Source organism: Perissodus microlepis, chromosome 10, assembly GCF_051167445.1.
Source record: "Perissodus microlepis isolate ML-2025 ecotype Zambia chromosome 10, ASM5116744v1, whole genome shotgun sequence".
Classification (NCBI taxonomy): Eukaryota; Metazoa; Chordata; class Actinopteri; order Cichliformes; family Cichlidae; genus Perissodus; species Perissodus microlepis.
Genome location: NC_140470.1, coordinates 13,058,876 through 13,069,279, shown reverse-complemented (window position 1 = coordinate 13,069,279; position 10,404 = coordinate 13,058,876). Strand labels below are relative to the sequence as shown.

Genomic DNA, 10,404 nt, shown 5'->3' with positions numbered 1-10,404 from the left:
ACGTACATAATCCTTTGTTAGGTTTATTATTTTCATTTCACACGTAAAACACATTTATAGAGTCATTCACCACTCCTGTTAGTTTTGGACGTGCTCGGCTCCAACCAATCAGACGCAACCTGTGTAAGCAAAGGATGATGGGAGAATGGAGAGACCCATTTATAAGAATAAGAAAATGAGGCGGAACTGATTGATTCTAATGCAGGTATGTAAAAAATACATATATTTAAAGTAATACCTTGATGTGTGTTTCAAAGTTTGTTTTTCATAAAAGCTTCAAACAAACAGAGGTGACTGATCTCGGAAACGGTTTAATGCATTTAAAAATGGCTACAGCTACTGTCAGCATGCTTGCTAGGTAATGACTACACGTGGCTACTGCAGCATTAGCCATTTAATCCAACGATGATGGATTAAATCTATTACAAACGTTAAAGGACTTGTGTGTTGCAAAATACCCTCACATGGTGCGTAAAGCAGTTTTTGCGCTAAGAGTTCTGCTAGCTCTTTATAAACTGATGATGCTAACGTTAATTGCTAACGTTAACCGGAGCGCCAAGACTGAAAATCATTTGAATTGCGTTAGTTATGTGTTTATGTCACGGAGTTCTGCAAAAATCTCTTTCCTCTTTAGCTTGAAAATGAGTGATTCAGAGGATCCCGAGCTGGAGGAAGAGCTTCAGGCTGCTGACGAACTCCTTCAAGATATGCAGGTAAAATTTTTAGTGGAAACAGTTGTTAAAGAGGGAACACGCTTGTCTAATATTTTGTACGGAGTAAACGTTATATTATTTGAATTTTTTTTAATAAATTTTTATATATGTGTGTATATATAAGTTTATGTCAAATTAAGTTGGTTAACTTAAGATGTTTGATAATCTTTGCTTTAATCATGGACTGTATTTTAGGTGTTCCCTTTTTTCCTTGTTAATTGCATAGAATGATGCACAGAGTGAACCTCAGCCAAGACCAGTGCGCTGGAAAACACGTGACAGACAGGGAGATTTTATTCCTCAGACCATCAACCAGTCGAAGTACTAGTTGCATGCCACGTGGTCAGTGTTCACACAACCATTGATTTTATCTCACAACTTGTTTTCACCAAAGAATTTCAGTAAGTAAATATTCTTCAATCTCTTTTTTTCCCCCCAGTGTCCAGAGATCAGCATCAATGTCCACGTGAAGAACCTAGTTATGTTGCCAGTGTCAACCCAACAAAAGGTACTTTACCTTCTTGTATATATTGTGATTTCTGTTTACTTTTATATTTGTTGTTATAGTTGAGTTATGCAGGACTTTTGTGCAGTCCTAAGAAACATACTGCCTAGAGTGTTTTTCACTTTGTGGAAGAGTTTCTTCCTTTCTTTATTTTTTTTCTGTTAGTGTATGGAACTGAGGTGCTTCATCAGGAGCTCCTTCAGATGTTGGAGGATGGAGAAGAGGACGCAGCCATGGCTTGTGAGACGTCATCTGAATCAGCTGCTACTCACTGGGCGATCAGAAATATGGTGTCCTCGCAAAAGTGGAAAGAGGCCAGGCCTTGTCTTATAGACAATATGTTAGCTACTCTGGATCCACAGTCACACCGTGTGTGTCAGTGTGGCAAACAAGTAGTTGTGAGGTGTCTGGACTGCCTGCCTCTTCCATTCCTTTGTGCTGACTGTGATATTGCAGTTCACACACGCTTTGTCCTGCACAGCAGAGAGGCAGTAACAGGAGGGTTTTTGCAGCCTACATCAGAGTTTCACAAGCCAATAGGTACGGTTTTTAAGTCTTATGCATTTCTTGCTATGTACTATGAGTGGGTGCTGTTATTGTATATTTATTGTGTATCAGTTAATTTCTAATTCTTTTTATATATATTGTGTGTTTTAATGTTAGTTCGGCTGTTGCCTGTGCAAAGGCCAGACCATGTGTGTGACTGCCCAGCAGGTAACGTTGAGGTTTCACCCGGCGCAATTGTGGCTCTTGTAACCATAAATGGTAAGTTGCCCTTTTGTCACACACTACATACACAATAGATGTGTTTGGAGGTTTTATTGCAAATTGTGCATTGCTATCTTGGTTTGAATTACCCTCGGCCCGCAGTATATGTGGGCACCTGTCAAAGGTCATTTGGATTTACCAGACCGATTTGAAAACAACATGAAAAAAATGAATGCTTTGAGCCATGACTGAATTTATCCTTATCCTTTCTAAAGGCCGTTATAACCTTGCACTGCCAGTGGTGAGCTGCACCAGCTGTGGCCTAATGTGGTCCCCCTCAGTTAAGGACATCCTGGGTAGTGGATATTGGCCTGGCACCTTAAATTTCTGCACCCTGTTTTCAATGGATGTCTTTCAGTCTTTCTATGACATTAAGAAGGCTGCACCAGGGATGTCACTTAAGGCATTTGTCAAAGTGCTGGATGAACGAACAGCCCATTTTGGAAGGGTGAGTTTCTAAATTTGCCAAGTTTAAGGAAATTGTGCAAATCAATGTTTATGATGACTGTCCTTGAATATTCTGTTGTATGTCCTCTATGTAAAAGACTGGCCGAATATCAGCTGATGCCTTCAGTAAAAGTTTCTTGGAGTGGAGTGCTGTAAAGTTTGAGGTGGACAGGATGTGCAAGGAGCCATGCTTTAGCTGCCCTGCCTGCACTCCAGACATGCTTGCCGTCTCAGTTGATGGAAACCGCAAGCTTTATCACTTTCAGTCTAATGCAAGGTACGTTATGCATTGTGTACATAAGTCAAATATGGATTTGTAGAAAAATGTATTTTAATGTTTCTTTTCAAACAACTGTCACTGTGTTCGTTCAGCACTTCAGAGCAGGGGAACTTGCTCTGAAGTGCAAGGGGAGTGTATAGGTCCCAGGGAAAGGGTTGTGCGGATCTTCATCTTGGACTGCAGCAAAGGAGTCGTCCAAAAAGTCCACTGGGAAGTTGGATGAAGAGGGCATGGAAATAGCTGTTTGTCGCCACGGAGTCCTCTTAGCTGCATTGAACATGTTTCGAGGGGAGATCTTTGCTTACCCCCTTTTTCTCCAGAGGGAGTTGGCAGCTAACGTCCTGGGACATATTACGTTCCTTTGCTCCGATGTGGCCTGTAAATATTTCCCCTATTTAACCAAGGTGGCTCAGCAGTGCCCTGAGCTGAGGAACCTCTTGTCAATGCTTCCTTTTCTCTCCGTCATGCATGCAAAGGCTCACACTTGGAAATGCGAGGTGTACTGCAGCTTGTAGTTTTGGATTAGTTTGAGACATTTTGTTATAAGGTTGAATGAATTCAGCAGTCATGTATTGTGACCTCCTTTCTATAGATCAAATGGGGAGGTGCGTTTCAGGATGGGGCCGGTTCAACAGTTGGAGAAGAGGTGGAACAAGTAAACAGTTTCCTGTCTAGGGCGGCCATCACAACGAAGTACATGTCTAAAGCAGGTATGTGTCCGTGTCTGAGATTCCACTCAGTCTCCTGCTCATTAATTCTTATTTGTATACTAACTGAAATGCAGGGCGAACAGACATGCTGACCCTCCTGGCTTTGGGCTGGAACAAAAGGAAAGTGGAACAACTGGGCCGCACTTTGAGCCAGAGATATCTAAAGGTGATTTATTTATTTTTTCAAAAACCATTTTAATGTGTGTGGTAATGGGGGAAAACACCAGTACTCTTTTAATGTCAATATGAATGACATTTATTAATGTATTCTTAGATCATAAGGATCCTTAGAGAACAAGTGGAGAGCCTGAATGCGACCAAAAATGAGCTGGGTGTGGATGACGACACACTGCAGCAATGGGTGGCCGATGTGTAGAAATGGGCTGAAGGTGAGTCTCAATATAATGCACTCGTGTATAACAATAGGACCCACCATGGCCTCATTAAAGAACTTAAGGTAGAATTAAGATCTTTCTGACAGTGTCAACAAACAATGAAAAAGAAGCCTTGTAAAAGCAGAATTTATGGCAGAGTTGTTGCGTTTCATCAAATTGGATAGAACCTGGGTTGAAATGATGTCGTACTAGTTGGTTTTATAAACCTGAACACCAACATACTTGTTATCTCATGATAATGCAGCACATGAAGGCTCCAGATGTCTTATAATGAATGTCATCAAGTCAGTGATTACAGAGTCCACTGTAGTTTGGTGACTGTTACTCATCCTGTATTCTGATTAATATTCCTCTCACTTAGAAAGTGATCAAACTGATGGCAGCCTTGGAGCGTTGCAGGCACGAATAGAGGAGCTTGTCGTCGTCATCAGAGTGCGAACACAAAGTCTTTACAGACAAAATGGTACGTCCCAGTTTCTTTGAAATGGACCGTTTGATACTTAGTTTGTACAGCTTGTACAGCTACTTTGTAAACAGAATAAAATCAGATCCAGGTTTGTTTAAGCTGGATGTGATTTGTTCTAGCAAACAAATTGATGAGTGTAGATTAAAATGTAACTATATACATTATGTGAAGGTGTGAATTTTTTATGATTATTTACAGATGGCAACAAGAGGCGACACAGAATTCGCAAGGTCATCTTAGTTGAGAAGAAACGCTTGGCGGCTGCTGTTGACGACTACAACAAGCTCGCTGAACCAACAAAGCAAATCGTATCCAGTGATGCCCTCATGCTGACCGACATTTGGCCCTGGCAGAGCACAAGTGAACGTAAGCTCTTGATTTCTAAATATCCTTTTTAAACAAACTCCCAGTATCTGAGCAGTAGTTGAATGTTTTGTTCTTGAATCATAATATGCTACTATGTTTTCCCATCTGATGTTGTTAAACTGTAGCTGCTGCTGACCTCCGGACAAAGAGAAAGGTCTTTGAGAAGGTGATGGCTGTGAGGCGCCTGAGAGAGGAGGAGATGATCCTTTGCAGGGAGATGCAGCATCACTGGACAGTGTTGCGAATGTGATCTGTGGTGTTGGGGACAATCTCCTCAGACTGTAAGCACATCTTTTATTTATTAATTTTTTGATGAATCGATTGAAAATAAGAGCAGATGCTAAAGTCTTACTGGATCTTTTACCTATATCTAGATTGCTAGCTAACACTGCCTTCTCCCTTTAAAAAAAATGTTTAATTACAGGATCCTAATTCCTTGTGTTTATGAGGTGAGGTTTTTTTTGTTTGTTTTTTTTTTTTACTTATATTTATTTGTTTTGTTCTTTTTACAGCCTCCTTTGTTGGCATGTCGGAGGATGCACAGAAGGGACTCTGTAGCCTGGTTTTTAAAAAAAAAGTGAACTGAAAGCTGAAATGCTCAAAGTAAAGGACGTGTACAAGAGAATCCTCAGCCACCAACCACTCCTGGAAATGGACTCGGAGGAGGAGGAGGACATTCCAGACGATGCCACTGAGAGTGATTTGAGCACTTCTGATGAAGACTGATTGTGTCATCATTGATGTTATGTTTGGTAAAATAAAAAGTTAATCACATCTCTGTTTAATGTGATTTTTCAACAGACATTTTACATTTTGAGAAGAAAAATGGAATTTCCTTGGTGCAGTTGTTTACCCTGAATCATTCTTTCCCATCTAATTTAATGACTAGTGTACATGTTCAGATACGATAACATAATTTAATTTATGGGATGCTTTCTGGGCTGCTCAAATTATCACAAAATTTAAAAGCACCAGGCAGCACACTCACAAGTAAAGTTTTTGTTCAGTGTTTTGTCGAAGAAATCAACAAGTACAATTGAGATGTTTGCTGTAGTGGTGTGTTTTTTAAGAAGCATGCCAGCACACTGGTGAACTGACAGTCCCGGAATGCACCCGAGCCAGTGACTCGCCCCAGAGCAAATGAAATTGCTTATCTAGAAAGGCAACCGTCATCAAAGAAGAAGTAAAAGAGTAGGAAACGAATGGTAAGGGAAGGTACTGTGGGGTAGGAAAGAAAGGCCAGAGCTGTGCAAAATGACCTCCAGCAGGCCACAAATGTGCACGTCTGCTCAAACGGTCAGAAACGGACTCCATGAGGGTGTTATGAGGGCCCGACGTCCACAGGTGGGGGTTGTGCTTACAGCCCAACACCATGCCGGATGTTTGGCATTTGCCAGAGAACACAAAGATTGGCAACTTTGCTCCTCACAGATGAAGGCAGGTTCACACTGAGCACTTGTGACAGAGTCTGGAGACGCCGTGGAGAACCTTCTGCTGCCTGCAACATCCTCCAGCATGAGTTTGGCAGTGGGTCAGTTTTGGTGTGGGGTGGCATTTCTTTGGGGAGCTGCACAGCCCTCCATGTGTTCGGCAGAGGTAGCCTGACTGCCATTAGGTACTGAGATGAGATCCTCAGACCCCTTGTGAGACCATATGCTGGTGCGGTTGGCCCCGGGTTCCTCCTAATGCACGACAATCCTAGACCTCATGTGGCTGGAGTGTGTCAGCAGTTCCTGCAAGACGAAGGCATTGATGCTGAGGACTGGCCCGCCCATTCCCCAGACCTGAATCCAATTGAGGACATCTGGGACATCATGTCTCGCTCCATCCACCAACTGCACCACAAAATGTCCAGGAGTGGGCAGATGCTTTAGTCCTGGAGTCTGGGAGGACATCCATCAGGAGAGCATCTGCCACTTCATCAGGAGCATGCCCAGGTGTTGTAGGGAGGTCATACAGGCATATGGAGGCCACACAGACTAGTGAGCCTCATTTTGACATGTTTTAAGGACATTACATAAAACCAGATGAATGATTCTGTATTGCATTGATCAAGGAACCAACCCAATAGGAGCTAAAGGAATCCTCTTGACATTACTTCACTCAGTAAGTTTATGTTATGTTTAATGTGCATTTTCTTCATCAGTTTAGAACATAACATGTTAGCGCTCCCTGGTCCTTTTTGGAGACAGATCCTGAGACAGCAGGCAACTATGGAGAACTCGTGTCAGCTGTGGTAATTAAGGAATACTTTGATTTAATATTGAATTCATGACAACTATCCTCAGGCACATATTCCTGGATATATATAATGACATAAGTAAACTCCCATTTTAGAAACATTGCCTTCTTTGATCTGACTTATTGCCTCAGACTTTGGCCCTGTGTCCCCAAAACTACAGAAAATCCATGACACTGAGTAAGAGGCCTTTATCATGTTATAAGTGAGAGAGTTTGGTGTAACAGTGGTTGAACATGCCAAATCAATCCACAACATACTGCCATTCCCCAGCTGTAACCTGCATATGCATCAAACCAAAATCCAGTATCATAGCCACATGATAGACATAAAGATGAGGTTAAAGGGCTGTGTCATTTTGCCAGATAGCTTCATCCCAAAAAAGATAAACATTCTTCAAAAACAAAAGTTTGTGAATATTTCCAGTATTGCCAGGCCTAAACCAACCTGTTAAACTTATCAAATTATTGTCATAGATACGAACCTATTGATTGAAACAGAATAATCCATTGAAGCCTCCATCATCATCCCAGATCACTGTTACTGTTCAGATTATTTTATCTCTGTTTTCCTCTAGAATGTTTTGAAAATCAGCATTTGATCAACAGACTTTTTAAAAGTTTATTTTGATCCTATTGTTTACGTGTGTAATTGCATTTGTATTGAAATTATGACAGGAAAACCCTTAATCAAATTGTATCTTTGATATCTAATAATAATATTAACAATAATGTTACATATGTAATATGTACACAATAATAATGTGCAAACAAACAAGAAAAATAGCAAAAAATGTCAATTTTTTTCTAATACCCTGTGTATATATATATAAAAACCACATATGACCACAACTCCAAATGTGCAATTGTCACTGCATCTAAACATGACATATTACAAAAAGGTAGAAACATATAATATACAATATGTTCTGAAGCTGGTACTGGTGCAGTTAACTTTGCTTTAGGCTCCCATACACAGTAGGTGTTACTTACTATACGTGCAGTGCAGTATTACTTTAACTTGTAATATGTTATAATAAGCAAGTCACTTCTATATTTATGAGGATGTAGACAATAATGTTGGCTGATATGTAAAACTATGAGATATCGAGTGCAGGGAAGATATTATTGATCGATCAGATTCATGAATGTGTTAGGTACTTAAGCCACAATTAGAGAGTGAAACAGAGACTGACACTGGTTGAAATGTATAGTAAATATTTTATTTTGAACTTTTATGCTGAACTACAAACTGTGAACTGTGCGATCTCTGCGACCTGTGGTGCCTGGTTTACTGTGTGTAAAACTGCGCAGGTTCCCATGTGTCATCCCACACTTTGCCACTGTCAGGAGAAAAACATAACAAACAACAACGACAACCACACACAAAATAGGATAATTTAGGTTGTGACATATGACAATTTTTTAGGATGAAATATCTTCTATATTCATGTCATGCTTTATACACCTTCACTGTAATATAAATCAAGTCAGAGAGTAATAATATATGTAGTAGATGTCAAGCAGGACCACAGCAGCAGCCACGATCCATCGGAACCTGCTGGATGAGAGAGCACAGAAACTCCAGGGAAGAAGTTTAGTTAGTAACATGCATGAACTGCATTACTGAGACATGTATGTTTACAGATGGTGAGGGAGAGGGGGAGAGTTTTCAGTAAAAGGAGACGTGACTGCATCTTCAACCAATACTGAGCCTGCATAACCCTGAAAGAGACAGACAGAGAGAGGGGGGGGACACTAACCCCCAGCAGTCTGGTCCTGTTACAGCATAACTAAGGGCTGAGCTGAACCAGCCCTAACTATAAGCTCTATAAAGAAGTAAAGTCTTATGCCTACTCTTAAAAGTGTTGACCATGTCCACCTCCAAAACTCATAATGGACTTTGGAGGTGGACAGCTATCAAGCTCCTCACAGAAGAGGAGCTCGATAGCTAAAAGCTCCCAATTTACTTTAGTCCAAATACATGAATTCAAATTGAGGTGATAACTATTTATCAACAATATGAATGTCTGTTCCCGTCCAACAAAGTTGTTACTACATACCATGTTGAGCAAGGCTTCCACTTGACTTTAACTTCTTCTTTTTCCTGAAAAACATGATATAAACAAACAATTAATTAAGAAAGACATGCAAGTTGCATACAAAAAGGAGCTTATAAACATTTGTGTACTATTGAATGGCTCAATATATTATACAATTAGTTTACAAAAACATAAGAACCACTACAATGCTTGTACTGCCAGCATCGAGTGCATGTCAGCAAAGCAACACTGCTTACATTGTGGCTCACAAGCAAAACTAACTGAAGCAGATGTTACTGAATGGGAAGGAGCACCTCCACATCAATCACTCCTTCTGAGCATGATGTCAGGAGGACTTTAAAGAACGTAAACATCAGGAAGGCAGCACGACCAGGTCGTATCAGGTGGTATGTTCTTATTTAATGTCCTATTTGGAGCGAAATACAGACTCAGTGGCTGAATTAGTGTAGATTCATCAAATACAAAAGCTTATGGATAGTCAGTCAGGCACAGTTCAAATCCGGGAAGTCCAAAGACGCAAAAAAAATCTGCACAACAGCAGGCTAAATTACTTACATTTACAACTCTCCTGTCTACTATCTCTTCATATTTGAAAATCTTCTGTGTACGGTGTTTTCGGCATTCTGAAAAATAACAAATGAAATATTTACATGAGGTCTGTAAAACTGGAGAAAATGCAAAAATTAAGAAAAAGAAATCTTAACAAACTTAACGAACCTGTCATGTGTTTCGTACATTTACAGTACAGTATGCGACCCATATCCGATCATGGTATGACAGTGTGAATGGCACAAATCCGATATTTTCAAATCCGATCTGGGTCACTTTCGTATGTGGTACTGAATCCGATACATATCTGATGTTTTAGAAAGCGACTGCTGTTTGAATAGTCAAGTCGCATTAAATCCGTCACACGCCAATTATCAGCGCCGGAGAAGCGCCCGATAAGACATCGCGAACGCTTCCTGGCCATCCCATGTAGATGTTAGTGAAACTGTTGGGAAGACAACGTTGGAGAAACGTGAACATTTCATTTATACTGTATAATCTGCAGATTCTGACAGAAATCTGCGACTATCCTTTGAAGCACCGCTCCTCTCTAAAACAGCAATAAGGGTAATTATTAGGCCATATGTAAATAACAAAATAACTTTATAACTTAGAGCAAAATTGGGAAACGTAAAGTCCGAAACAAGTCTTTATATTAAGGGCCATCAGTCAAACAATACTGTTTGGTTTGAGTCTAAACAGAGCGCGTTGTGTGTGACGTCTTCTTTTGCGCATGTGGCCGCTTTGAGCGTTCACACTAGAGTGCGTTTGCTGTCACATTTTATTTGTAGTGTGAACAAGCAGACATAAAAATCGGAATCGAGCATTAAGACCTGCAGTGTGAACGTAGTCTAAGTGTGTGGGTGGCCCGATACTTTTGTCCATATGGTGTAGATGGATATAC

The 10,404-nt window shown here is 40.5% G+C and overlaps 1 protein-coding gene and 1 long non-coding RNA gene across 7 annotated transcripts; one reads left to right on the top strand and one right to left on the bottom strand.

Annotated features, from left to right (window-relative positions):
- LOC146378963 (uncharacterized) lies at positions 1-5,424 on the top strand. Of its 6 annotated transcripts, none has more exons than XM_084942173.1 (15): positions 1-205; positions 635-713; positions 940-1,055; positions 1,153-1,221; positions 1,384-1,758; positions 1,882-1,983; positions 2,202-2,434; positions 2,532-2,710; positions 3,306-3,423; positions 3,498-3,589; positions 3,698-3,812; positions 4,180-4,281; positions 4,483-4,650; positions 4,776-4,931; positions 5,163-5,424. In XM_084942173.1, exons 3-9 carry the CDS (start codon positions 941-943, stop codon positions 3,370-3,372), a joined length of 1,140 nt encoding a protein of 379 aa, XP_084798299.1. In that variant the 5' UTR covers positions 1-205; positions 635-713; position 940; the 3' UTR covers positions 3,373-3,423; positions 3,498-3,589; positions 3,698-3,812; positions 4,180-4,281; positions 4,483-4,650; positions 4,776-4,931; positions 5,163-5,424. The 6 variants fall into 6 exon arrangements, with proteins under 6 accessions (XP_084798299.1, XP_084798303.1, XP_084798300.1 ...); XM_084942174.1 differs by lacking the exon at positions 1-205 and adding an exon at positions 222-467; XM_084942177.1 differs by lacking the exon at positions 1-205 and adding an exon at positions 2,806-3,210 and having other exon boundaries at positions 221-713; positions 3,306-3,589.
- Positions 5,425-8,089: 2,665 nt separating this feature from the next.
- On the bottom strand, positions 8,090-9,497 carry LOC146378962 (uncharacterized). The gene is made up of 2 exons (XR_014801536.1): positions 8,952-9,497; positions 8,090-8,231 (listed from the first exon to the last, which is right to left on the bottom strand). It is a non-coding gene; the product is annotated as an uncharacterized LOC146378962 (long non-coding RNA).
- Between the last annotated feature and the right edge of the window lie 907 nt (positions 9,498-10,404).

Bases quoted from the DNA above. Each gene is read 5' to 3' on its own strand.
- LOC146378963 (XM_084942173.1), top strand. From the start codon at position 941: ATGATGCACAGAGTGAACCTCAGCCAAGACCAGTGCGCTGGAAAACAC. The intron at 2,435-2,531 runs GTGAGTTTCTAA...TCTATGTAAAAG, and splicing joins GAACAGCCCATTTTGGAAGG to ACTGGCCGAATATCAGCTGA. The intron at 2,711-3,305 runs GTACGTTATGCA...TCCTTTCTATAG, and splicing joins CACTTTCAGTCTAATGCAAG to ATCAAATGGGGAGGTGCGTT.